Source organism: Podarcis filfolensis, assembly GCF_964270895.1.
Source record: "Podarcis filfolensis genome assembly, chromosome: 1".
In the NCBI taxonomy this organism is placed as follows: Eukaryota; Metazoa; Chordata; class Lepidosauria; order Squamata; family Lacertidae; genus Podarcis; species Podarcis filfolensis.
The window spans coordinates 100,674,031-100,701,978 of NC_139604.1; the positions used below are offsets into that span (position 1 = coordinate 100,674,031).

At 41.3% G+C, this 27,948-nt stretch overlaps 2 protein-coding genes and 2 long non-coding RNA genes across 10 annotated transcripts in view; 2 read left to right on the forward strand and 2 right to left on the reverse strand.

The window, feature by feature from the left end:
* LOC310766385 overlaps nucleotides 1-6,034 on the reverse strand; it is a 38,797-nt gene extending 32,763 nt beyond the window's left edge. For both annotated transcript variants that reach the window (XR_014550121.1, XR_014550122.1), the window contains exon 1: nucleotides 5,844-6,034. This is a non-coding gene — a long non-coding RNA (uncharacterized lncRNA). The remainder of the gene's footprint in view (nucleotides 1-5,843) is intronic.
* On the forward strand, nucleotides 325-21,821 carry G2E3 (G2/M-phase specific E3 ubiquitin protein ligase). Its single transcript, XM_083613365.1, is given in 18 exon segments — nucleotides 325-400; nucleotides 6,042-6,142; nucleotides 7,501-7,556; nucleotides 8,784-8,881; nucleotides 9,049-9,150; nucleotides 10,772-10,896; nucleotides 11,430-11,592; nucleotides 13,060-13,166; nucleotides 13,806-13,922; nucleotides 14,892-15,019; nucleotides 15,107-15,239; nucleotides 16,651-16,779; nucleotides 17,749-18,047; nucleotides 19,343-19,524; nucleotides 19,778-19,950; nucleotides 20,947-21,146; nucleotides 21,402-21,619; nucleotides 21,622-21,821. Coding segments are annotated over 17 exon segments (2,319 nt in total). The 5' UTR covers nucleotides 325-400; nucleotides 6,042-6,098; the 3' UTR covers nucleotides 21,667-21,821.
* Nucleotides 13,368-27,921, reverse strand: LOC310766250. 5 transcript variants are annotated; one of them, XR_014549973.1, is made up of 7 exons: nucleotides 27,798-27,921; nucleotides 21,338-21,518; nucleotides 20,465-20,581; nucleotides 18,278-18,408; nucleotides 17,703-17,785; nucleotides 16,995-17,058; nucleotides 15,127-15,264 (listed from the first exon to the last, which is right to left on the reverse strand). It is a non-coding gene; the product is annotated as an uncharacterized lncRNA (long non-coding RNA). The 5 variants fall into 5 exon arrangements; XR_014549974.1 differs by lacking the exon at nucleotides 27,798-27,921 and adding an exon at nucleotides 27,451-27,590; XR_014549975.1 differs by lacking the exon at nucleotides 27,798-27,921 and adding an exon at nucleotides 27,309-27,434.
* The window catches only part of SCFD1 (sec1 family domain containing 1), a 40,776-nt gene continuing 40,361 nt past the window's right edge, over nucleotides 27,534-27,948 (forward strand). For both annotated transcript variants that reach the window (XM_083614538.1, XM_083614540.1), the window contains exon 1: nucleotides 27,534-27,670. In XM_083614538.1, the coding sequence (XP_083470664.1) occupies nucleotides 27,640-27,670 (31 nt within the window). In that variant the 5' untranslated portion in view covers nucleotides 27,534-27,639. The remainder of the gene's footprint in view (nucleotides 27,671-27,948) is intronic.

Here is a 27,948-nt window from a genome sequence, read left to right on the forward strand (position 1 = left end):
GAGAGGTTTCGCCGCTACGACCCCGCGTCGCCCCGAAGGCTTCGGACCGCGGGAGGTGAAGGGGAGCGAAGGCGCTGCAACCGCCTCCCTCCTACGGCTAAGAGACTGAATGAGTGAGAAGAGGAGCACCAAGACAGCAGCAGCCGAGCGTCCGATTAAGAGATGTCCCTCGGAGATCCGGGAATTCTGCTTAATTAAGGCAAGAGCAGCCGAGCGTCCGACCAAGCGATCGGAAGGACCAGGGGCGGGGCGGGGCGGGGCGGGGCGGAGCTTCCTCCTCGCGTCCTTGGCCGTCTTTGTGACGCAAGCGGATGCTGGAGTTTTGAATGCTCGGGCGGTTATTTTGGAGTGGACGTGCGAGCGGGAGGGTGCGGGTCCGCCCGCTTTACGGATCGCGCAGGTGAGCCTGACGTGCGCGGGGCAGGAATGGTGGCCGCGGGGGTTGGGAGAAGGGCGCGCGCAGGGAGGGCGTTTTTCCCGCCTTTCACGCGGCGCTCCGGGAGATGCCGAAGCATCGGCCCGTCCAGCTCAGTATTGCCTGCACGGGCTGGTAGCTGCTCTCCGGGATTTCAGGCAGGGAGCGCCTGCCAACCCTGAGAACGTGGGACATTTTGCATGCAAAGCAGCTGCTTTGGCATTTAACTGCGGTTCTGCAGCATCCTTACACGAGAGTAAACTGCTGTGGGGTTTACTTTGGAATGCCAGTTGCTCTTGTGCTCGGGTCCCGTTTGCGGGTTTCCCACAGGCATCTGGTTGGCCACTGTGAGAATAGGATGCTGGACTAGCTGAGCCATTGGCCTCATCCCGAGGGCCCTTGTTTTCTTTCTCCCCGTGGGTTTCCTTCGGAGTAAATATTCACTAGGATCCGGGTGCAAATCATGGTTGATATAGGAGGGTGATGCTGATGTTCCTGGGCGCATCCTACGGTCTGAGTGGTGAGAAGCACTTACCTGACTTCAGTTTCCTTTGGTATTATTATTACTACAGTGGTACCTCGGGTTACATACGCTTCAGGTTACATACGCTTTAGGTTACAGACTCTGCTAACCCAGAAATATTACCTCGGGTTAAGAACTTTGCTTCAGGATGAGAACAGAAATCATTCTCCGCTGACGCAGCGGCAGCGGGAGCCCCCATTAACTAAAGTGGTGCTTCAGGTTAAGAACAGATCTCCGGAACGAATTAAGTACTTAACCTGAGGTACCACTGTATTGCTGTCAATTAAATTTGTATTCCGCCCTGAGATCTACAGATGAAGGGTGGTACAACATAAAAATACAATATAAAAAAGACAAAATGCACAATAAAAATAGGAACAAAGGCAAACCAAAAAATCTCCCCTCCTACTACACATTTAATTGAATGTGAATCAGCAAAGGCTGGTTGAAGAGGAATGCTCTATGCCTGCTGCCTAAAGGTATATACTGTACTGTAATTAAAGTGCCAGATACTGGATGTTTTACTGGTGTTCTGTAATATTGGAGTACATTTATAAGTATTCCACATCCTATATGTAGAGAGAGAAACCACACACTATATGTAGAGAGAGAAAGAGCATCCTGGCTGGATGGTGGAAAAGAAGAAAGATATACTGTACAGCCCCCTCCCAGCTCTTCTTTCATTCAGATGGCAACATACTGTTGTCTAGTAACAAGTTTTTCGAGTGGTTGACAGAGTTACTTCTGCTCAAAAAAATACAGTAGGAGAATCTTTAACATGCTTAAAAGAAGAATTTTTTTTGAGGGACAGCCATGCTACAGAAAATACCATTAAGGCTGATGAATTACAGTGTAATCCTGTGCATATCAGACTTCCTGTGTTTTGTGCAAGACTTACTCCCTAGTCATGCACTCTTACTTGAAAGTAAGCCCCATTGAATTCAGTTGGGTGTGCTTTTAAGTAAACATGCATAGTATTGTGAAGTTGGTTCAAAGTAGATTATGCTAAAGTAAGTTTCTTAGCTTTAAGGTAGGATAAAACTCCTATTTGTTTGCTTTAAAGGGCTGTTTACTGAGGATTTTATTTTATACAGCCCTTCTTTCTTCCCACTGATGCCAGTTTTCTATATAATAATAATAATAACAATAATAATAATAATAATTTATTATTTATACCCCGCCCATCTGGCTGGGCCTCCCCAGCCACTCTGGGCGGCTTCCATAGAAACCAAAAATACAGTAAAATATCACACGTTAAAAACTTCCCTGAACAGGGCTGCCTTAAGATGTCTTCTGAATGTCAGGTAGTTGTTTATCGCTTTGACATCTGCTGGAAGGGTGTTCCACAGGGCGGGTGCCACTACCGAGAAGGCCCTCTGCCTGGTTCCCTGTAGCTTTGCTTCTCGCAATGAGGGAACCGCCAGAAGGCCCTCGGCACTGGACCTCAGCGTCCGGGCAGAATGATGGGGGTGGAGACACTCCTTCAGGTATACTGGACCGAGGCCGTTTAGGGCTTTAAAGGTCAGCACCAACACTTTGAATTGTGCTCGGAAACGTACTGGGAGCCAATGTAGGTCTTTCAAGACCGGTGTTATATGGTCTCGGCGGCCGCCCCCAGTCACCAGTCTAGCTGCCGCATTCTGGATTAGTTGTAGTTTCCGAGTCACCTTCAAAGGTAGCCCCACGTAGAGTGCATTGCAGTAGTCCAAGCGGGAGATAACCATGGCTGATATAACCATATGTTATATGGTAACCATATGAGATAACCATATGTTTGAAATCCCCAGGAATATGATTTTCCACATTTTTTTTTTATTGTGACAGAGCTCTTTCTACATTTAACAGCTAGCATTTTATATTCAAAAACATTCTTAAATTCAACACTTGACATTACAATTAAAACAAAATAAATTTAAGGGGAAAACAAGGAAACAATAGGGTTTTCATTCAGAGCTCTAAATAATAAAATTTTCACCTGTCAAAAAGTTAAAATCATTAATTGAATCATTTTATACTGTGGCTTTTGAAGGTAAAATTGTAAATTAAAACAATTTAAAGCAGAAAAACAAAATCACAGATAATGGGAAAGAAGAATGCCTACCATCAACTACAATTGTGCTACACTATGTCCTTTCCTGGATGGGGATAGTTTGATCACTACGGGAATTCTCACACTGGGAACCTCCCCTATGCATTAGTGTAATGCACTAAAGTGGGGCTATTTCACAACTGGGACATCATCACTGAAGAGTCCCTAAATCCCAGTTACCCACCTCAGCTTTGAAAATGACATCTAGGAGTAGAGCCTGAAATGCAGAACTTAAAGAGCAGGCAGGTTCATAGTCTGGAAACATGTCATACAGGAATTCAGCTGGTGCAAACAAACCATTTCCCATCATTTCCTTTATGTTAGGAAAAGCTTTACCTGTTGAATTTCTGTATGCCACACAGTTGTCGATGCCAGAAATAAAAAAACAACTCAACCCAGGGAAGCACTTACAAAAAGAGAATAGCATTTGTTCCCCTTTGTGCCATTATTTTGCAAGGCTGGAAGGTGACAAGGAGCCATTTTTCAGTTCATTTCTCATTTGTCTCTTCCTTCCCAACCACTGTGGTGATGCTCTCAGTCATTCACTGCCCTAAGCAGATAACACCCCTTTACTGACTCTTCCCCACTGGGCCTTTAAAGCCCTAAACAGCCTCAGCCCAGTATACCTGAAGGAGTGTCTCCACCCCCATTGTTTAGCCCGGACACTGAGGTCCTCCTCCAAGGGTCTTCTGCTGGTTCCCTCACTGCAAGAAGTTACAGCGAACCAGGCAAAGGGTCTTCTTGGTAGTGGCAACCCTCCCTGTGGAACACCTCCCCCCCTTTCAGATGTCAAGGAGATAAAGAACTACATAACTTTTAGAAGACATCTGAAGGTAGCCCTGTATTGGGAAGTTTTTAATGTTTGATGTTTTATTATGCTTTGATATATGCTGTGAGCTCCCTAGAGTGGCTAGGGAAACCCATAAAATTATTATTACTGTCAAGTTGATCACTGTGACTTAGCAACTGTTTATGGTTGGAGCACTCTTTTCTATAAGTAGTGAAAGGGCTGAGGCAGTTGACGTATTTCAGCATCCATATATTACACATGTGCTTCTGTTTCATAGGGTTATCTTCTCTGTTTTCACTGAACACCCCAGAACCTTAGGCTGAAATATCTTCCTTTTTCTAGTGAGATTTCTTAAGTTACTGTTTGGGTTCCAGTCTAAGTAGGTTTGTAAGCTGTAAGTCCAAAGTACTAGGAAGCAAGTCCTGTTGAATTCAGTGGACAGTTCTGAGTAAACTGAGCTAAAAGACTCTAAGATACTTCCTAAGTTCAGGAATGTTAAGTCATTTCAGATTTGCAGTGTATAATACATGCAGGCTGGTTATTATTGCTTGGAGCTGTCCTTCAATTTAGAGAGCATTTCCGCTAAAAACGGAATATGATTTGCTAAACAAATAGCCCAGTGGTTTCCTTTCAAGTGGTAGCATTAGGCTGTCACAAACCACAATGTGAACTTAAGACCATTTCATATTTAAATTCAGGACACATACAGTGAACTGAAATGGCATCTGTGAAAGCTCCTGAAGTGCAAAGCTTGTCTTTGTTGCCTGTTAACAGAAGGGAAAACATGCATTTGAAATTCTGTCTCCTTTCCTTGTTTTGTTTGTTTAGAACATTTTATTTAAAACTGACTGTGGCAGTATAGATTTGACTTTGAAATCAGAGGCTGCTCCAAAATAAGTTTGGTGTTTTTTTAATACACACAACATTTTTTCCATAGTTCTCAAAAGTGACTGTTAGCTGCAGGTGTTCTATTGTTTTATCTCAGCAGTGGGGAACCTTTGGCCCAGGAGGGGTCCAAATTTTACCCACAAAGCCGTTTTCTCCAAGCCATGCCCCAAGTCATTTTTCTATTTATTTTTTATTTCATAAAATTTTTGTACCACTTGATTTGGGAAAATCTTCAGAGTGGTTTATATGACATCAGGTGTGGGGCAGTTAAAAACATGGCTGCAAACGAACAACTGGGAGCTGTAAAGCAGGCTTCTTCAAACTCAGCCCTCCAGATGTTTCGAGACTACAATTCCCATCATCCCTGACCACTAGTCCTGCTAGCTAGGGATCAAGGGAGTTGTAGGCCAGAAACACCTGATGGCCGAGTTTGAGGAAGCCTGCTGTAAAGTGTACTGTTGCTTCTTTCTTGGTAAGCAGGGCTTCCAAGACCTGCTAGGGTTGGTTCCATTCAGGAGTACTCAATCAGAGCTCCCAGGTGGGGTGGATCCCTGGCAAAATTGGGATTTGAAGTCAGCACCAATCAGCTGTTTGGTGTGTCTTCAGGCCCCAGTGAGAACAGGGAACTCCGGAATGTAGCTTGTCCCTGCTTGAAAGCAGGGTGTGAAGAAAATGGTGTTCGGCAATGACTTCAAGCGCTACTTGGACTTGAAGAGGTGCAGCAAAAGAGGCAAATAGGTTCTCTGAAATCATGGTGACATCAGGTGATTGACAGGTGGACAGTCCCACCCACCTGTCAAAGTGGCTTGCCAGAGGTGAGGAAGCTCAGGATACAGCCCCCCAGCTGGATCCTTTTCTTTGCCATTGTTTTATCTGAAGTCATGACACCATCTCAAGTTTGAAATAAAACCTGCCTTGTTACGTTTATTCATTTTTTATAAAAAGTATCAGCCTTGACTTATGAAATGTATTTTTGTAGCCCATGTTGTACCTGTCTGGAAATAGAAAAATAAAGCTTTTAAAACAGAGTTTTGATTACTTAGAATGATCCAGATAACCCAAGTTCCACCCCACAAAAAAGCCTGCAGAGGAAATAAAAGTTTGCTAAAGATCATTAAGACTCTGTGCACATGCATACCTTTCTTTATCCATCTGCTGAATTTAGGAAACTTCTGCTGTGATCCTCAAGATGCTTACTCAGGAGTATTTTGCTTATTTCTGGGTAGACAAGTATTTAGGATAATAAAATATTCCCAGTTTCTTTTTCTGTAATAGGAATGATCGAAGATAGCGAAGGTTGTAACCTTTCCCATCTGCTTCTGTCCATGTTACACAGGAAACCCTACCTGTACAGATGATATCAGTTGAAATACTTAGAGCTAGTGGATCTTGAATGCCTTTGGAAATTATTGAGAAAAGAATATTTTTTCAGGAGAGGTAATCAAAAAACAAAAAAGATTTGTGATTTGGTTGTTTTGTATAGTCAGCTAAATACTGTTGCCAACGCAGAGGCCTTTTGCCAATTTCAAACCAATGTCCCTCTTGGAAGCCATCCTCTGAAGTGGGGGTGGGCAGAGAGTTATCTCTTGTTGGAGCTCTGTTTGTGGAATAAAATCCCTGCAAGCTGTCTTTTGAGCAGCAGGCAAAAGCCTTATTTTTGCAGACCTGTTTTCTCCCAAATGGATGATCCTGCATGGAGCTTATAACTAGGATTTCTATGTAGTATCTGTTTCAGAACTTTTTATTGGTGCATACTGTATTCCTAAAACAAATAAAATTAGCTTTTCATTAAAACTTAACATATGGTCAGTGTAATGCAGCGATAGTGGTGCAAATTCATTAGTCTCCTTTCCAGCTAGCCAAGCTAAACTGTTGTGATATCTTTTGCTTGTTGGAGAAGTGGGACATTGGAGGCTAACCTAAACTGACATATTGTGTTTGGGAAGAAGATTTTAAGCAAAGTATTAACCTTACACTAGGCATGGAAGATACTTGCATCTTGGGGTTTGCTGTGTTGCAAAGTGTCTTATTTTACAGGCTTAGAAATTCAACTTACCACTGATATATTTTATTGGGTAACAATCTACTAGAGTGATACCCAAGGGAGCATTCCAAGTCATTCCAAGGGAGCAAGAGGTATTTATAATGGCAAAATACCCTTTTATATAAGCTTACTGGCTCATGAGGTACCTTTCTGGAATGTTGGATAACAACTGTACTGTCCCAGAGCAAGAGCCTTTATGACCTAATTGCTCCAAAGTAATAACCTTTGTGACCTGTTATCTCATCTCACTGCTTGCCTCTTCAGTTGACACAAAAACTCAACTCCCCTCTCATCCCCTCCCCTACCCCTCCTTCCCTCTTTTTTTGTTTTTCTTCACTTGTTCCTTATCATCTTATTTTTCTGGATGAAGACTGAAGGCAGGACTCTCAGCTGACTCACAGAGACAAAATAGCTAACTGCAAGGACCCTAGGAGCTTATTTTCTTCCAGATAATTTTGTACCACCGAAAAGATAATGTATTTGCTTTTCTGAATTTCAAGTTTATTCTAAAAATGTTGTTGTAGCTACTTTTAAAAATAATGGCAAATTTCAATGAACTACTGATTAATACAAAACCTGAAGCCAGATTTGTCATGACAGCAGAAAAGTATACTGAGTAGTTAAACCAATAATTCTGTTTCCTGTACTTTGTTTTTAATTTGAAACAGAACACTGGGTATGGTACTAGACTAAAAAGACTAATATCAGGTATGCTGCAACTGATTTTTTTTCTTTCTTCCATATTTAACAGTTGGAAGGAGAACGCTAGGATGAGTGATAACATTGTTGGCTGCCTTCAGAAACTGAGTAAGTACCGTGCATGTTTACTTAAACAATTAATGCAGGCTTCCTCAATCTTGGCCCTCCAGGTGTTTTGAGACTACAATTCCCATCATGCCTGACCACTGGTCCTGCTAGCTAGGGATCATGGGAGTTTCAGACCAAAAACATCTGGAGGGCCAAGGTTGAGGAAGCCTGAATTAATGTAACCAAATGCCAATCATGGATTTGTACAAAAAAAAGAACTGTGTTTTTAATGCTAGTGCAATTTGCCATTTCAAATTCACATAACAATTGTTTCAGGGGCTAGATAATTAACTATTCTTGGACATTGTCACTCTGCCCCATTCTTAATAAGCCTAGCTGTACCAAGGAGCTAAAGGTTCCATACATTGTTCTCGTCCCCATTTTATCCTCTCAAAGGTACTGTGAAGTAGGTTAGGCTGAGAGATGGTCAAGGTCAACCAGTAAGATTTCTAGCTGATGGAATTTGAACCTTGGTCTCCCAAGTCCTAATCTAACCTCTGTACCACACTAACCTGCTACAAACAAGTACTGCAGTAATTACTGGCAGACGGAATTTGAAAGATTTACTTAAACTGATACCTAACCTTGCGATTAGATTTGTCCTTCCCCTGCAGTCCCTTCCCCAAATCTTCAGACATAGAATGCTTCATCCTCTATGTATCATGTTCTTGGCTTTGTTATCCGTACTGGATCAGTCACTAAAACCCCCATGTTGGACAATCTACATTGTTCTAGCAATTTTGTTTTAGTTCTGATTTTTGCTATTGAACTCAACAACTGGATGCAATGTTTCCGTATTTTTCAAGAGGGAGTGTATGTGTCTGTGGTTGTGAATTGCCACTGGTCCAGAAATATGGGTGACCTCGGTGCCAAAACAAGTTCAGCACAGAGAAATGCACCACAGGGAGCTTCAGGGTCATGCTCCCCTCATTCAGTGCTTCCAAACACCCTCCCCAGCTGTGCAAGGGAGGGGCACTCACTGCAGCTCATTCCTGTCTCTGAACATCATGCCACACAATGCATTCCCCACTTTCCTCTAGCAGGAGCATCTACTAGATCTCAGTCCCTTCTTTGAATGGAAGGGATACTGGATGCAACCCATCGTGTCCAGATATTGTTGCTTTGTGTCGGAAGGGTATATCTTACAACTTGAAACATCTGTTAAACATCTAAAGTGCCATTTCAGAGAACTAACACACTATATAAAATTGCTTCTTAATATTTTAGCCTGTGAATTTTGTCAACGGGCTGATGACCGTCCTGAAAAGTATGGGGAAAGGAGGACTTACGAGGACTACAATCTCACTGTTCATTATTACTGTGTGGTAAGTATTTTCTTTTGAACCTGCAAAGTTCTAACTTCTTTGGTATAGTGAAAACCAACACCTCCTTGGGTGGTATTATGGTCAGCTGGAGCAGAGCGTGTGTACGTGGGTGTCTGCAGTAATGTTTTTTCTCAATAACTTACCAGTAATCCATTCCTTTATTGTAGTTAATGTCAAGTGGGATTTGGCAGAGAGGTGAAGACGAAGAAGGTTTTTATGGGTTTTTACCTGAGGACATCCAAAAAGAAATTAATCGAGCTGCAAGACTGGTAAGAATATATCTTGAATGTTGAGTCTGTTCCAAAGAGTTGTCTGACCAGAAGGACATAGCATCATGTATACCAGTACAATATGCTAAAATATGATATAGTTGAGTTTCACTAAGGCGACAGTCTTTCTTTGGCATTATAGGCAGATATTGATGCAACTGCTTTGGTTAAAGAAATCTGTATAGCATTAAGCAGTCATTTCTAGTTAATGGTTAGGATAGCTGTAGATAAAACCCAGGGAATTAAAAAAAATAGTTGTAGTAAACGATGCTGCTTCTTTTTTTTCTTTTTTTGAAGTTGAGAAAGCCAAATCACTTCTCAGATAACCTGTAGAATTAACTGTATAAAAACAGTTAACTTCTATGATTGGTGTTAAGCAAAATTAATCAAATCTCTAAACTAAAGGTTCTAGAAATTCCAAAAGCATGTTGGAAATTTCTGCCACAAATAGAAGTACTGAAGATGTAGAGTGGCAGTTGGGAGTAAGATACTTACATATATTTTTAAGACAGAGTTATTAATGCTGTTCTGTTGTTATATAAAGTTATTTGCAAATATGAAAGATCGAAAACCAGCATTTTAAATGTTCACATTAGCTGGAGTTCTGTATACAAAATACTAGTGATAGTGGACAATTCTGAATGAGTGGCTATGCAGATGACAGGATTATTGCTTGGTTTTGTAGTAAACCAAAAGAGAAAAGAAAGCTAGTTACATTTTCATTTACATAATAGAAAAATGAACTACAGTGGAACCTCTACTTATAACCATAATCTGTTCCGGAGGTCCGGTCATAACTAGAAATGTACATAAGTAGGCACTTTTCCATAGAAAGTAGTGGAAAAGTGAATTCATCCGTCCTAGATGATGAAAAACATCCCCTAAAACAGCAACTTAACATGGATTTTACTGTCTAACAAGACTATAGATCCATAAAATGAAGGCAATAATCAATGTACTGTACTGTAAAATAAATAAGACAGTATTGTAGATGAAAAAAATTAACATTTTTTTTTCCTTACGTGCACTGAGGGTGGGTGGGCTTACCTGGCTACAAGCTGGGGATGGGGCAAGGGTCAGTAAAGAGCTGGTTCCCATCAGCTAGGGTCACTTTTTTTCTTGCCAGGCCAGGTTCTTTTCTGGACTTCCTCAGGTTAGTTCCTCGGCGGGGTTTGGGGCTACAGTGCGCCCTGCTGTGCCTCTTGCAGGCGGCACCTCTTCCACAGCTTTGGGGGTGGGATGGGGGCCCTCTCCCCAGGAGCAGAGACCTCAGCGCTGCTCCGCAGCCGGCCGGGCGAGCTCCAGGCTGCTGGCAAGGTCTCTGTTCGTATCTAGAGAAAAGTTCATAAGTAGAAGCACCTACTGAAGGTCATAACTGGAATGGTACATAAGTAGAGCCGTACGTAAGTCGAGGTTCCACTGTATAGTAAATCATTGACATTTGATAAAAGGCTCATTATTGTTTTGACTAGTAGTGATGACTTATTCAACAGCGCATTTCTCTTAATATACATTTTATACAGTTATATATTGCTTCTTATTTTTAAACAGAGGTTAAAATAAGTTTTAGAATAACTACTAAAACAAAAAAAATTAAACAACTGGTGGTATTTGTTTTTAGAAATGTGCTATCTGTAAGAAAAGAGGTGCTTCAATTGGTTGTGTGGCATCCAGATGCAAACGAAGTTACCACTTTCCTTGTGGGGTAGAGAGAGGATGCATTTTCCAATTCAGGGAAAATTTTCCGTAAGTTATGTTCATTAACTTTTAGTAAAATTAACTAGAGTCAAAAAGCTGCAAGTTCCAAAGTTCTTGTTAATGTGGAGTTATTTAAATATAATACATAAATTGGATGATATCTAGTTGTGGTGTCCCACTTGCATGACAGATTTCCTCTCACATAAAAATAGGAATCCCTCTTGCTCTTCTCTCATCTTGCAACCACATATACACCTCGCAAATCCTGAGAGACCAGATATCACCATTGGCTAGAGCTTTTGTGCTGTGCATAGTAATGCAACACCTCTACTGCTGTTTCATTCATTGCTTGCTTATTTGGCTTACTTTGGTTCTTAAAAACACCATTCTCTCTGTACACATTGTTTATATATGCATATCCACTTAGGTGACCACTTCATATATCTGATGTTGATTCCAGCCCACAAAAGCTTATACCAAGAGAAATTTGTTGGTCTTAAGTTGACCCATGTTTCTTTGTTGCTTGGAATGTCAGTAAGCTTTTACAGATAATAACCTTGCAGTGGCTCCGTATTTTTCAGGTCATACTGTTGGAAACACCGACCCACACAAAAACGTTCCCCAACCTCTAAAGGATCATCACAGTGTACCATATGTTTAGAGTTGGTTGAACATGCACCATCGTATAACATTTTGGCAAGTCCATGCTGCAAAAACGCTTGGTTTCATAGAGACTGTTTGCAGGTATGTCCAGAACACCACAATATTAGTACTTCCTTTTAATACTAAAAAGAAGTATGCTGTACAATGATGGAAAGCACTTGTGTAGTTTAATTCAAGTAGGACCTGCAATAAAAATGTTGCAGAATTGAATGTTCCTGTTCAGGGAGCCAGCCGGCTTTGCCCTCTTCCAGGAGACTTCATTTCAGGTTGGGGACCAATTCAGCTTCAAGCAAAGAACTTTAAAGTGAGTTCCTTACTATTCCTTTGCTGAAGCAAGATGAACACCTACCCACCCATCAGTTAATCCTGATAAGCTGGTGAGCAGTGGGAGTGTACCTTGCTTCAGGATCACGAAGGGGTTTGCATTGAAACCCTTGCTAAAATTGAAGAAAGACCTTCATATTTAGCAACATTTTCCATGCAAACTGCTTCATGAACCTGAGAAGCCTCTATAGAGCAGGCATGGCCAAACTTGGCCCTCCAGCTGTTTTGGGACTACAACTCCCATCATCCCTAGCTAACAGGACCAGTGGTCAAGAATGATGATGGGAATTGTAGTCCCAAAACAGTTGGAGGGCCAAGTTTGGCCATGCCTGCTATAGAGGCACACTCAGAACATTCATAGAGAGGCTTGTTACCTGATATCGCTGCGACATCACATGATTGGTAGGTGATGGCTCCACCCACCTGGCAAATCTTACCCATGGTGGTAGGGCAAAGACAGATCTTGCCCACCAGGGAGAAATGGTTTCCCACCCCTGCACTAAAAGCTAACTGAAATAAGAGTCACAAATTCTATAATAACTGGCATGGGAACAAACTATAAGGTTTTATAGTGCATCAGTGGTGTTTCCTAGAGTAGCATAAGCATGCATGTACACAAACAAATTTCCATATCCCTACTTCAAAGAAGTTTAGAATCTAAATGTCATCAGTAAGATAGGGCTGGACGATAAAATGAATGTATATGAGCAAATGCAGTAACATGTACTTGGGAAAATCAGCTTTCTGTTGGAAACCAGGATAGAACTGCCAAACCCATCCTGTACTCTTTAGCCATAACTACTGATAATATGGAGTAAATGTGCTTTTTGCATTGGAAGCTTTACAAGCTCAGAACTAGTAAGCACTTGCAAAAGTAACAGGATATAGAAGGCAATGTTACAACCGCTCCACTGGCTACCAGTCTGTTTCTGAGCACAAGTCAACGTGCTGGTTATGACCTATAAAGTCCTACACAGCTTAGGTCCAGGCTATCTGAAAGTTTTTCTTTCTCATATGAACCTGCGTGGGCTCTGGGATCTTCACTTGCACAGGCATCCTGGGGTGGGGGGGATCCAGAATATAAATAAATATAGTAATGGTAATAAGCATTAAATAAATTGTCATTAGTATAGCCTACTAAGGATACTGTGTTGTACCCTCATCTTCAAAAGTATCCAGAATCTTGTCTGATTTCCTGATCATTTTTCTCTCTTTTGGATCCAGTGTCAAGCGCTAAGTGCAGGGGTATTTTTCTTTAGATGCCCAGTATGTAATAATAAAGAGAAATTTCAGAATGAAATGCTGAGAATGGGCTTACATATTCCAGAAAAGTAAGTACCTCCCAAAATATTGTTTTATTTTTAAGAATATATTGTACAGGTTTATAGTTAAAGCTGTATACCACTAGGTATATTTAACAGGAGAGTGAGATATACATGGTTAATTCTCTTTTGAAATTTATGGTGTATTATTTTGTATCATTTTTCTATTTAGCTGCTTTTTTCATGGGTTTATATTAAGAGCATGAGGCATGTTTTTCATTAGTTTTAATAGTAAAGGTTGAAATTAAGATGCAAGATGGAAAGAACTGAACATTTTAGCTACTGCAAAGTATTTTTACAACTCATTTCTTAAGAGACGAAGGCACAGAGACTTAGATTAGGAGACAAATGATTTTCGTCAAGACACACACAATGCAAAGCCACATTTAACCCTAGAAAGGGATGTGGGAAATCTTTTTTTGAAGTTTTCCAAATTTTGTAAATGCTGGCTGTTCAGGAACCCAGGGGTTAATCAGCTTGCTCTCATAGATGAGAGATCTGAATTACAAAAACATAGTCTATCCAACAGCTACTGATTTTCTGTAGATTCCATCTTCTCTTGATAATAGTAAAATCATATATTACTATTTAAACAAGGAAAGCTGCAGTGTTGGCCTGAAATGTTCAAATAAGTTTTAATGTTTCCAGAGATGCCTCCTGGGAACTGGAAGAGAATGCATACCAGGACCTTCTTCAGTGCTACCAACACTGTGACATCAATATCTGCCTCTGTGAAAATGGAAGAAACTACAATGAGCCTGATAGGTATTAATAAATGTGGTCCTTGGAAATAAGCATATTAAATATGCTCATAGTTTATAGGAATGTCATCTTGTCCTGCTTCCATCCATAATTAAATTAATTTAATTCAAAGTTAGTTGGACATGATGATGACCACATAAGTGCCTGGTGGATCAGGCCCATCTAGTCCAGCATCCTGTTCTTGCAATGACCTTCCCCAGATGTCTGTAGGAAGCCCCACTATAGGGCCAGCTGTGGAGGTAGAACATAACTGTTATGGTTAGTAGCTGTTGATCACCTTATTCTATATATGGAATTATACTAAGACAACAAAACTAGTGATCCTTAACTTAAATTGCCTGGTGAATTTTTGTTTCCTTGTAATAAGATATTGGCATATTGATTTTCTGCTGCCAGTCATTAGGTCTTCATGGTTAGAAATCTGAAACTCTGAAGAAACAGGAAAGCATGCATCCTATGTGTGTGTCAACATTAGAGGACCTGGTCCATGTCCCATGCCATCACTAGGAAGGTTTTATCATTATTTTTATTCCATCAATGAAGTGGTGGCTTTTCTAGAAGGCATTGGGGGATGGTATACTTTGACTATCTGTAGAGCTGAGTTACCATTAGGTTGAACTGAATGGCTAGTTCTGTGAGCGGAATAGAACATTTGAGTCCTGCCCAGTGTGCTTTTGCAGCTGTGGAGTTATGTTTGATTCTTTTTAAAAGTGTATTATTTATTATTGCTAGCTATCTTGTATCCTTTGCTAAAGAGAGCCAGGGTAAATATATTAAATATAAAATAATATTAGTAATCTTTGACCTTGCACCTCCCATTTTACCACATATATGTTGCAACTGAAATTTATGTCCCATCTTGGGAAATATACTGATGCAAAGTGAAGCCATAACTAGTTACATTGAGTTAACTCTTCTCTTTTTTAAGCTTAACAGTCTTAATTTTAAAAATGCATTTTTGTTTTCTTTTAGCAAATGGGAAATAAAGCGCTGTCAATATTGTGGTTCGAGTGGAACTCACTTGGCATGTTCCTCACTAACAAGTTGGGAGCAAAATTGGGAATGCATAGAATGTAGAACTATCCTTGCCAAATCAACTGGTATGAAACTGTTCACCATTATACTTGAATTAATTACATTTTTAAAAAAGATTTTGGATGAGAAATTGTGTTAATTTCATTACACAGGGAACTGTCAGAAATGGCGAAAGCGTTCTCGGAGTATGCCAGAAAAAACAGATATTGGCGATAGCTTGCTGGAAGAGCCGTCACCCAAATGTCCCAGACAGTCTCCTGGATCCCATCTTGGCTTCCTTGTCAGGCATGTGGTGTTCTTTCATTTGCAGCTGCATGGAAACAAACAGGCAGTGTTCACACATCATGCTAAACCATGGTTGAGCGCAATGTGAATGAACAGGAATGAGCTGCAGTGAACCTCATGTTTATGCTCGCTCTTCCCACATGGCTGGGAGATGTTGAGAGTTCTCACTTTTGGTTGTTCAGTCTGTAACCTTGGTCAGTTGTCTGTCCTGGATGAGGTCCACCCCCATGCCCAAAGGAGCAGATGCGCAGTCTGGGGGTTCTTGTGGATCCAGCTTTGCCGCTGGAGGCCCAGGTAGCTCCAGTAGCTAACAGTCTCTTTTACCAGCTGCATTTGGTACGACTGTTTCAGCTGTTCCTGGACTGGGAGAGCACTGGTGACTTCAAGATTAGATTACCTCAGTGTACTCTATGTGGGTCTTCCCTTGCACTTTGCCTGGAAACTGCAGTTAATGCAGAATGCTGCAGCATAGTTGCTGACAGGAGTAAGGCCCTGTCAGCACATTATGCCTCTGCCCAGAGATCTGCACTAGTTGCCGATTTGTTCAAGCCAAGTTTAAGGTTTAACTTATATAAAGCCCATAATGGCTTGGGAATGTCTTCCTTGCAGCATCACCTTACTCCATATATGTCACTTGACCGAAACTGGCACTGTTAAAGGTGCCACGTAATATTCATTCCACAGTTGTGAGAAATTGATATTTTAGTGTGGCAGCACCTATACTATGGAATTCCTTGCCTTTTAGCACCACCTTCCCTGTACTTTCTTTCAATGCCAGCTTCAAACCATAGCTACTGAAGCTGACATGTTTAACTGTGGTTAAGACTAACCCGAATTCCAGATCCAGAGGATGTGGCAAATGGTGGGTAATCAAAAGCAAAACCTTCTGCTCCTGAACTCCAGCCTGCACTGGGATTGGACAGTGGGGATGTGCTATCAAATTTAAGGCTTGCTACAGCTCATTCTTGTTCATTCATGTGGCAAAGCTTGGGTGAACATCGGCACTATCAAATTATAGTTAGAGCCTAAAAATAATAACTGATCAAAGGGCTAAATCATGAATTCAACCTAATGTTCCAGAGTTTTTTGTAGCAGCTCTTCATTCCATCCAACAAGCTGTTCTGAAACTTGGGGACTTCAGAAGCAGCCTGCAATGTATTCTTTGAATGGGGAGTAGCATAAAGCATGTAATTTGTTTAAGGACATGGTGCAAATCTTATTTTGTTTGCATCCAGAAGCAATCCTTCATGCCTGAAGTACTCATTTACAAAAAAACAAATGTAATTTACTGACTGTACACTTGCCATGGACAATATTGTATGCTGGAGATACCTGTATCCTGACTCAGCTGTTTCTGAGTCAGGGTGTGGCTAACTCAACTAACAAGGTGGTTGGGCTTCTTCCCTTCTAGGTCCCCAAAGATATGCCCCAATGCCTTTACTCAGTGTTCACAACTAGATCTCCCCTCTTCGAATAATAGACTGATATCCCCTTCCTCCGTGATTAGTCCTTCCGTGAGGAATCTGACACTAAGAAAAACGTAAGTAAATGTTGAACTGTCAGCCAATTTTTTAAATTTTATACCGAATGATTGAATTTGGGGGCAGGGATTGACCCTTAGCTTGCAGCCCAGTGGAATTTTTACCTCCCACTGGGGACTACTATGGGCAGGAGAACAAGTATGAAACAACTTTGAGATCCAGTGTCATGTCAGCATACACGATGGGGCTTTCCCTTCTACTCTTGCCCACACACCTTCTGACTTGGCCTCCAAATCAGCTCCAAATGTTTCTTTGACCTTCCAGAGCAGATTCTTTGGCTGGAGGCAGGAAGAAAGGACAGGAAAATAACATTTGCACAAATAGTAGTTCATTGCAGTATCAAGATATCACAATTAGATATTGCCCATTAGGCTCGTGGAAATAGTTTAATGATTCTTTTGATCCAGACCATTGTTTTAAGGTTAGATAGAGACTGGGGGTTATATGCAACTGCTCCTTCCTCTCCTGCATCTGAAGCCCCCATAAACCTTCAAAAATCTGCTCCAGGTTGGGACACCTTCTGGGGCATATTTTTGAGATGCACAGGGGGCTGCAGAGGAGGAGAAGTCCCATCACACTAGTGGAAGTCTGCTTGTATAGTATTAGATACAATCCACTACACTGATTTTATTGACATACAGAACTGAGTGGGGAACATAGTATTTAAAGAGATGATGCACAGCTGTTTATCAGCATTTTGTCTGACCCTGTTCTCAACAAGAAACTTTGTGCTTCCTTATTTAAATGCTATTGAAATGTTTTGAGTAGTATGCTAATTCTTAAAAAGAGAGAGAGAGATTATCATGCTGTTAGCAGTTTCAGTTAGCTAATTATTAGGATGCCATTAGTAATTTATTCTTTAAAAAAATGGGCAACTTGAGGTTACATGGTTACATAGATCCAGAAATATTGCTGTACATACCTAAGTAGATGCTGTGCTAATAAAACAGTCCTTTTATTTTGTGCAGGCAACTTGTAGTGCAGCAAAGAAAAGTTTCCAATATTCTGAGGGAATTAAGATCACAAATTAATACCAAACGAACAAGACTGAATATCAATAGACGAAACATCTGGGATAGCGCCTTAAAAGGATTTCAGAAGCGGAGCTTCAATCCTGCCAATACTATTGAAGTAAAGTACATAAACTGCAGGAGAAAAAATATGGATTCATCAAAAGGAGATTTTTTTCTATTACTGATTCTTCACCTTCAGAACTCCTCGCTCTTTGAAGGCGATTCCTCAAAAATATTGTCTTTTGATTCTCAAGGTAAGCCTAAATTATAAACATTTGAAATGTTTTTGGAGGCAAGTGGGTACAGTCATACCTTGGAAGTTGAACGGAATCCATTCTGGAAGTTTGTTTGACTTCCAAAACGTCCAGAAGCCAAAGCATGGCTTCTCGTTGGCTGCAGGAAGCTCCTGCAGCCAATCAGAAGCCGCGGAAGCCCCGTTGGACGTTCGGCTTCCGAAAGAACGTTCGAAAACCAGAACACTCACTTCCAGGTTTTAACCGTTTAGGAGCTGATTTGTTCGGGAGCCAAGGCTTTTGAAATCCAAGGTACGACTGTATGCTTCTTTCTCCCTTCTCCATTGGGTTCTGAGCACTCTTGATGTGGTGTGCAGCAAGCCTGTGAGGTGAATAAGGTGATCTTAAGCAAGTGTCTTCCTACCTAAGAAACTGCATGGGTTGAGCAGAAATTTGAGCCTAGATCTTACCACAATCTAATTCAAAAACACTATCAACTACACCATACTGGCTGTGTACTGCAAATTCAGTAATACGAATACTCCTAATAATATTAATAGGAATATTCACTTTGATATATAGGAGTCTCCTTACTCTCTTTGCTATTTAGGCTGCTCAGAAATAGCAAAATTGGTAATAGTGGATGGAGCAACTCCAATTAGAGGGGTGCTGGTAATTGTATTTTTGAGTTTTTATTGACTCTGTCCAGGTAACAAAAACCAATACAAATAGAGGAGACACCTTCTGCTCTAGTGTTTTACTATGTATCAAGGGACAGGAGAACTATTAAATAGTTTTAAGTCATGGTTCTTTGGGGTAATGAAAATTGCCTTTGTTAAGCTCTGGTGAGCATATTTGCTGGCATACCAAAAAAAACCTGAGCACTTGCCCCAGTTTCTTGAAGTAGAGTTGATGGCTCAGTTTCCTTTCTGACTAAAACTCCAGGGCAGCTTTTTGTGACCACAGGGGTTGGGTATGCAGTGGGGAAGGGAAACAGACAAGTCCTGGTAGTTTAGCATAAATGTCCAGCCCATTTCTTTTGTATCCCATAAGTACAGTTGGCTTACATAGATTTAGATAAATTCATGGAAGATGGGCACTTGTTCAGATGAATGGTGCCTCTGAACACTAAGTGCTGGCAACAAATGGGGGAAGAGAGCTGTGGCCTCTGTGCACTTTTTCTGGGCTTCCAAGGGCATTTTATTGGATGGGAAACAGAATATTGAAGTAGGTGTGCAGTTGGTTAGATTGATTGGGGCTCATCCCAGCTGCATTTAGTAAGCACAAGAGTTATTTTACATACTTTGTACTTTCAGCTCTTGAAGATAATTTATACTATGAAGCTGGAAAAATGATAGCAGTTTCTCTGGTTCATGGAGGGCCATCTCCTAGCTTCTTTTCCAAGACCTTGTTTGACTGCCTTGTTTATGGCACAGAGAATGTGAAACCAACTATTGAAGATGTTGCTGATGTGACTGTTCTGCAGACAATAGAGAAGGTAGGTTGTTCTACAACTGCATAGCACTATAGGGATGGGTCTTGGTATTTTTTTCTCTTTTAACATCTTAATTTTAAATCAATTTGGTATTGAGGGCATTTCTTTTCTCAGCAATAGTTGGCATAATATATGTGCCACTTATTTGTCAGCCAAAAGTGATCAGACATAAGATCTGAAACAAAGAGGAAGTTGCATCCATCCATTTGAATTTATTCATCAAATTAACTAGTTGATGTTTGATTTCTTACTGTAGATAAAATCTGCAAGAACTCTGAACAGCTTAGAATCAGCAATAAGTGATTGCTCCGAATATCTCGCCATTGCTGGATGTTTGAAACCTGTAACAGCTCTACATGATAAGAATGTGTTGGTGAATGAGATATTGAATTACCATGTCATAAAGAGAACACTTTTACCTTTTGAAAGGTTTGTTTTGCACATAGAACCCATTACTATACTTTTGCAGTTTATACTCCAGGGTTCTGTAGCCACACTCTTTCCATGTGAATTAACTCATGTTTTGCATTTATAAATTAAAATTTTACAAGTCAAGTTTCACGTGTTATGAAGAATTTATTGTTCTAGTGGTGGCTTCCCCTCTCATTTACTAGTACTGAAAATATAAAATTTTATTATGACACCAAGTGAAAGATGTATTGCTGGTAATTGCAAGTAGGCAGAGTGCTGTTGCGCTCATGTCCAGTTTGCAGGCTTCTCTCACACATTTGGTCGGCCACTGTGAGAATATGATCCTAGGTGAGCCACCAGCCTGTTCTTAATGTTGTTCATCTTACGTTGTTACTCAAAAATGCTTAAAGATATTTGATGTTTCAAATTTGAAAAACTGAGTTGTTGGATGAATACTTAAATATACTTAATAGTGTCCCAAGGTAGGAAGCTCTGCAGCTTTCTTTCACTGGGGCGAGATCCGTCATTTTACCTGTGGATGTGACAGGTTTTCCCTTTTTGGCTGCCTCTATAGCCTCCCTGCTCCCTAATCTGTCCTTCAGGATCCCCCAACTTTCCAGAACGGTTTCAGGGAGTGTACTGGGGCTGCCTGGGAGAAGGGAAAAGAGGGAAATTCCTGTAAGCTGGATGCCACACTTGGACACCATCCATTGTTGTGAGTAGCTTTCAGGAAAATTTAGAAGCTCTAAAATAAATTACTGATTAGAATCTGTAGCTGGTACCAGCTCCAGCAAGGGTATTCTGACTAGTACATGTACAGAAATATATCAGTAAATTGGTTTTGTTTTGTTTTTAATAATTCCAGCAAAGCCCTAAGGAATTACTGCTTCTAGAAATTTAAAGTGGTGTTTGTAATATGCAAATGAATTTGGGAGTTTTTTCCCTATCTTTTTAAAAACAAAAAAAACCTCATAGCACTTTCTTGGTTCAATGCATTGTCTCTTTCCCCCTTAGCTTTAGACAAGGTTTGAAAACACTTGGTGTTTTGGAAAAAATGCAGATGAATCCTGATGCATTCTGTAGCATATTATGTCACAAGCCTGAGAAACTTACAGCAAAACTTCTTGGTGATCTCTTTGCTATCCACTGTGTACCAGGAGCAGACAAAGCCAGAAGTCTAGATTTCTGGATGGGTTACTTACAGGAAACAGAAGGTAAGAAAAAATGGACCCACCTAAATGAATCTGAACTAGGAATCTGGAATGTGTTGGGGGCTTTAAAAAAGACTTCAGTTCCTATTTATCAAACTCTTAAGACAAGCCTTGCCTATGAATTTTAGTTTCACTTTACATTTGCAGTAATGATTAACTATGGTCAATTTATCATTAGCTTGAGTCACTCTTACCTTCTAATGTGAAAATCTTGTAAAAGCTGTTTTCAGCTAATCAAATTCCTCATTCTTGGTCTAGGTGGTGAGTCAGCAGTAACTCTAGAGGACATCTTAGTGTTTACAACTGGCATTCGTGATATCCCACCCATTGGCTTTGATCCTGAGCCTGCAGTTAAGTTTCTGCATATAAAATACCCTGTTGGAAAGAGACACCTTAATTGTTTAGAGCTTCCAATAACAAAGTCTTACGAGAAGTTTAAAAGAATTATGGATTGCACCATCAGAAGTACTCTAAGGTTAGAATCAGAAGTGCATTAGTCACTACCATGGATGCTGAAAATTGAATGATGAAGCATTTAAGAAGCTTGCTAGCTGCTACTGGATAACACACACGTTCATCCTCACAGACTTGCAACTTGATCGTGGAAATGGCTTAATCTCAGTCTTTACATTTTGAACATTGATTCAAAATGATGAACAAACAAAGCTTTCCAAACCATTTTGCATTATTTGGTTTCTTTTCAACACTGTGCCCCAATCTCATCCTTAGCACAGCCCCACTTCATAACATAAGGCAACTGGTGACATAATTGTCTGCTGATGCACTGTACCATCAATCCATTTATATTATAATCAAATATACACTAGCAGACAACTAGATTCACAAATCCCTTTTACATTGGTTTGTAATATAGCCAGAAAATCATGTTTTTGTGTAAGTTTTGACTTGTTGGTTTGTTGAGATGAGAAAATATTTTACATTCTAAGTGAATTTCAAGTATCCTAGCTATTACTTATGAACTATAAAAAGGAAGCTAAACATAATACCTCATTTTAACTTTTGTCAGATATATATATATATTAAAAGAATAACAGAGCTTTATGACACTGAATACAGCTGTGGTGCAGTATCCCAGCTGCTTTAAAATTAAATTTCCGTTCTACAGTCATTCCAAATATTTTCCTTGGTATTAGAAAAATGTGCTGGTGTGTAAAGGTGTTGCAATTCATAGAAGTGTAAGTATATTCTTATGTGCTAGTTATAAGTGACTTAAGACAGAACATGGACACTTAGATGTCAATCATTTGAGAGAAAAGGTGAGGTTGACTTCAAGAGAAGGGCCATGTCAAAAGGACATGCAGAAGAAGAAAAAGAAGAAGAGTTTGGATTTGATATCCCGCTTTATCACTACCCTAAGCCATCTCAAAGCGGCTAACGTTCTCCTTTCCCTTCCTCCCCCACAATAAACACTCCGTGAGGTGAGTGAGGCTGAGAGACTTCAGAAAAGTGTGACTAGCCCAAGGTCACCCAGCAGCTGCATGTGGAGGAGCGGGGAAGCGAACCCGGTTCACCAGATTACAAGTCCACCGCTCTTAATCACTACACCATGCAGGAGTATCTCCAAACTCATATCAAAGTTCAGATGAAAGCAAGCAGAAATTCACACACATTGAAGGCCCTATATGTGCCTGTTATGAGAATGGCAACAAACTATATGTAGAAATACATCTTGAATTGCAGTGTTGCAGGAATTATTATTCTCTGTGTAGCATACATCCTTACATTTAAACATTCCATACTACACTGTGAGTCCTGTAGAACCTTAGTATAGAACCTTAGAATAGACTCATAGAGTTGGAAGGGATCCAGAGGATCATCTAGTCCAACCCCCTGCAATGCAGGAATATGCAACTATCTTATGGGGATTGAACCTGTAACCTTAGTGTTATCAGCACCACGCTCTAACCAACTGAGCTATCCGCCTTATTGTAAAGTATTTCACTTACTCAAAAAGATAATTTTCCAGTGTTTTCTGTTGCATTGTATATGGCTTTTCTTTATGTCCTGCTCCCTGCCCTGGGTTTTGCAGGCCTAACTATTTTCAGTTGCACTGTGCTTTGAAAATCCTCCAGGTACATCATGAGCATCATATAAACATGCTTCAGTCTTTTCCTTGAGCTTAAGAACAGGGAGGAGAATTGCTTAAAAGACCTCTCAGACATGCTGAGCATTAAAAGACCTCCCGTGTCAAGCTAATCATTGGAAATGAGCTCCCTCCCGTACTGGGGAATGCAGAGATTTTGCTGGCTACCCAAACTAGCAAAAATTTGTAGGCTACAGGAAGAAAGGATTTTGGGCTGCTATGGGTTGTATTCAATTAAGCTTTTCCGTTTGCACAATGGAATTTCCTCCCTCTTCCCTGCATTCCCCCCCCCCTCAAAATATGTTCCAGAAGGTTGGGGGACCCTCTGGAGATGTTTGGGGGCAGAGAAGCTCTATTCATACAGCATGGAATAGAACCCTCTAAGTTTATAAACATGTTGGTCTACTGCATGTCCAAAGTCCGTTTCGGGGCCCTTAAAAAGACCTCCACAACTTCAATCCTAAAAAAAGCTCTACAACTTCAATCTTAAAAAACAAGGTCAACAACTTTGGTCAGCCCTCATGGCCCTTCACTTCATCAGATCTGGCCCTCTTTGAAAAAAGTATGGACACTACTGGTCTACTGTATAATCTGTGCTCCCTTACAGAAGTCTTGATCATTGTATTTTATATTGCAGTATCTGTGGATTTAATTTACTTCCCATGATTGGTGCATCCTGGCAATCTATTCTTTGCACTTTGTGATTTTATGACCTTGTTAGCTTAGCCGTTTGTTGGGTTAAAGTACTAGGAGTAAAGAAAATGCTGTTGTGCTATTTCTGCCTTAAAACCTCTGTGCACAGGATATGAACCTCTTAAGTTCTCCTAATTGTGATTATTTGAATATGTACTACTTTATTAAAGTTGTAATGCTACATCTATACTAGCATAAGTAGGATAAACTGCAAATGAATGGAATCCGCAAATAGATGTCAATTCAGGGCAACAGTATTCCTTATGGCAGCTCAGGTACCTTTAACACTTCACTGAATGCTTTTATCATAGCATTCTTAAATTCATTGATTTTTTTGTTCTGTAATTTGGATTAAAGGAAGGCACCATTTCTGTATGACTGAACTCTTTCATGGGTGGGGGGGGATTAAACAATTAGCATTATGTAGAAATAGTGTAGAATACAAATTTGCATGTACAATTATAAGTTTGTAAATATTAGTTTTTGTTTAAAACTGTAATATCTATTTCCTGGGGCTTTCTATGGCTTCCAGTGTCTGTTTGCTCTTCTATTACTTGCAGCAATGTATTATGGGAGAACTGTCATTTACATGTACTGTATATAAAGTGCAATAAATCAATGATGTGTCAGTTAACAGTATTAAATATATATGCATTCAAATGTAGTTGGACTTGATTCTTTTGAGGATGTTCATATGCAACAATGGTGTTGCTTCATCTAGGATTCATGATAATCCTCATGTTACCATACAATGTTAATAGTGCAAACAGGAATATCTTATATCATAGTCCAGTGTTACTTACCTAGCTTCATTTTACAAATAAAATTGGTATATTATAGCTCTGAAGATTCACAAATGACACTGATTTATTTCTTCCTAAAGTGTGACAGGGGATTCCCATTCTTATATATTTTATATGATTCCTGTTCAGGTACTTATGGAAAAGATTATAAACTAAACTTGGTGTTTCCACTGAGGGGTTGAAGGATGAGACAGAAAAATTCCCAAATTTAGACTACCCCCTTCCACCAAAAACATGCCTCTGAAAATGCTTCTATACACTTCACAAAGGCTACACTATTGATGTAGTGGATAAACCTGGGAGACCAGGGTTGAAATCCCTACCCTGCAAATGGGGAGGAGCAAAACTCTTTGTCCCTTTGAGCTCCTTGGAAGGTAGGACATAATTGCAATGTTTGGCTTGCTGGTCCTTGAGAATGGGCAGCACCATGAAGAAGCAAATGTGCTGAATCCTAACACCCTGAAATCCCAGTGACACAAACATGCTGGAAATTATGCCACATAATGAGCTGGAACATGCCATCCCCATGCCATTTGCTCCAATGGGAAGAAGACTATTCCTTCTGGCACACTTTTCCTCCTCCCCTGCCATGAAGATGGTTTGGAAGCTGTAGGGCTCTGGACCTACACATTTCTGGTGGTAATATTGCTCAGTAAGAATAATTATCCCTTAAAGCAACCTTTAAATTATATTTTTTTTTTAAATACTGTTATTTGACTTGTCAGTCATTTGTTACCCAAAGGTCTTCAAGTGACTTAAAGGTAAAGGGACCCCTGACCATTAGGTCCAGTCGTGACCGACTCTGGGGTTGCGGTGCTCATCTTGCTTTATTGGCCGGGGGAGCCGGCGTACAGCTTCCAGGTCATGTGGCCAGCATGACTAAGCCGCTTCTGGCGAACCAGAGCAGCGCACGGAACTGCCATTTACCTTCCCGCCAGAGCGGTACCTATTTATCTACTTGAACTTTGACATGCTTTTGAACTGCTAGGTTGGCAGGAGCAGGGACAGAGCAACGGGAGCTCACCCTGTCGCGAGGATTCGAACCGCGACCTTCTGATCAGCAAGTCCGAGGCTCTGTGGTTTAACCCACAGTGCCACCCACATCCAGTCAAGTGACTCATCACACATTAAAAACAAATAGTAATACTTTATGCCACAAAAATGTAACAATCCCTATAACAGCTACAGGAAATCGCCTGCACAGCAGTAGCAAAACATCCATTTGTAATCCATCAAAAGCTGGGTGGAGGAGATAAGTCTGGTGCTGAAACAAAGATGCCAGGTCGACTTCACTGCAAAAGGCATTAAACCAATGAAACCACAACTGAAAAGGTCCTCTTCCTTGTTACCACCCTCCAAGCATCCCCAAAGAGGGGGATGGGCTCTGGAGAAGGATGCAGGTATGTTTGGGATAGCCATGCCAGAATACACTGGGGTTCTGAGCCATAGAGTTTTATAGGTCAAAAGCAGCACATTGAATTGGATCTAGAACCACACTGGCTGCCTGTATGCTTCCAACACAATTGGTATTCTAGGATACCATGGTGGATGGTACTGAAAGCTGCTGAGAGATCAAGAAGAATCAACAGAGTCACATTCCTCCATCTGTCTCCCAACAGTGGCCAATTAATGGGGCGGGACACACACCAAAGCAGTTATTTTTGTGGGTTGTGTATGAATTGCTGTGGTAGACTAAATTATTATTATTATTACTTTATTTTGTACCCTAACCATCTGACTGGGCTGCCCCAGCAACTCTGGGTGGCTTCCATCATATATAAAAAACAGTAAAACATTCAACATTAAAAAGCTTCCCTAAATAACAACAGTGCTTGTGTACAGGACCAAATGTCAACTTCTAGCACTTTGTAAACCTCTCTGACTAGCTAACCTGGAGAACTGTGACTTTAGGCCAAACTTGGACTATCCAGTTAGGAATACAAGCCCTGAATAAGATAAAGAGTATATGGCAAAATAATATAAATACAATGCCATATCCAATTAAGCCATACTCAAACCCACTGAAATCATGTTTCCATTCATTTCAGTGGGTCTACTATGCATATGGCTTAATGTCAGCCAGATTCTTACTCCCACAATGGCTTTCTTCTCTTTCTGCTAATATTTGGTACTTCTGAAGACAGAGGTTCTGTGTGACTATTGGGTTTAGCAACAACAAAAGCCATCACAAAAGAATAATAAAACCAGTGGTAGCCCTGGAGGTAAATCATAATTTAGGAAGCAAGGCTACCCACGTCTACTGAGAAGTAAATCCAGCAGAATCTAAGGAGGTTTTACTAGCAGGTTAAGTGGGGCTAGGATTGCAGCCTTGAGAATATTATGATGATCTTATGCGAGTCTTTTACTGGAGAGACAAAAAAGGGTTTTTTGGGGGGGGTACATGGTGGTCAGATCTAGGACGTTGCCCAGCCCTTCCCCATGAAACCCTGTATATTTTCTAACAGCTGTTTCAAGCGTAAGAAGCTACCGGCCCCTAGGCAGCAACTTTTGTGCGTGGCGTTTTCTCCCTCTTCCCTATATTTTGGCTCCTCACTGCCAATTCACCTCAGAACCGCCCCATCCGGCACCGCCAACCCCGTCCCGCGCGAGGGCCGCGAGCGCCTCAGTGGGAGAAGAGCCGGCGGTGGGAAGAAGCAGAAGGGGGAAACCGCCGCCCTCTCCTCTTCCAACCATCCCCGAAGATAACCGAGAAGCCCCAGTTGCGGCGCCGGCGGCTGGGATATACGAGGAGCCAGAGGGGACGCCGGGCGAGGAGGCTCCGCCCGCCGCGCCTCAGGTCGCTCGCAGCAGCAGCAGGGGCCGCCTCGCCGGGGCGCCACGTCTGCCGGCTGCTGTAGTGGCGACGGGGGCGGAGCTGGCCTGAGTGGCAGAAAAGATGGCGGCCAGCATCCGGGAGAAGCAGACGGGTGAGTTCCCCGCTTTTCTCTCGGGGACAGGCTCGAAGGGGCGCCGGCCCTCTGCTGCATGGGAGCCCGCGGGGTGCGGCAGGGCCGCCGCTGCCTCGGCGGGAGGGTTTCGCGGCGTCTTTGTTACCTCACGGACGATACGCGCGGCCTGCTCCTTCCTGCACCCTCTGCGGGGCCTCTTCCTTTAAAACCCGCGCGAAGAAGGCTCTCTTTGGCTGGCCGACCCGCTTCTGGAGGAGCGGAGCCCTGCCCTACTTTGGGGGGGAGGGTTGCCCTGT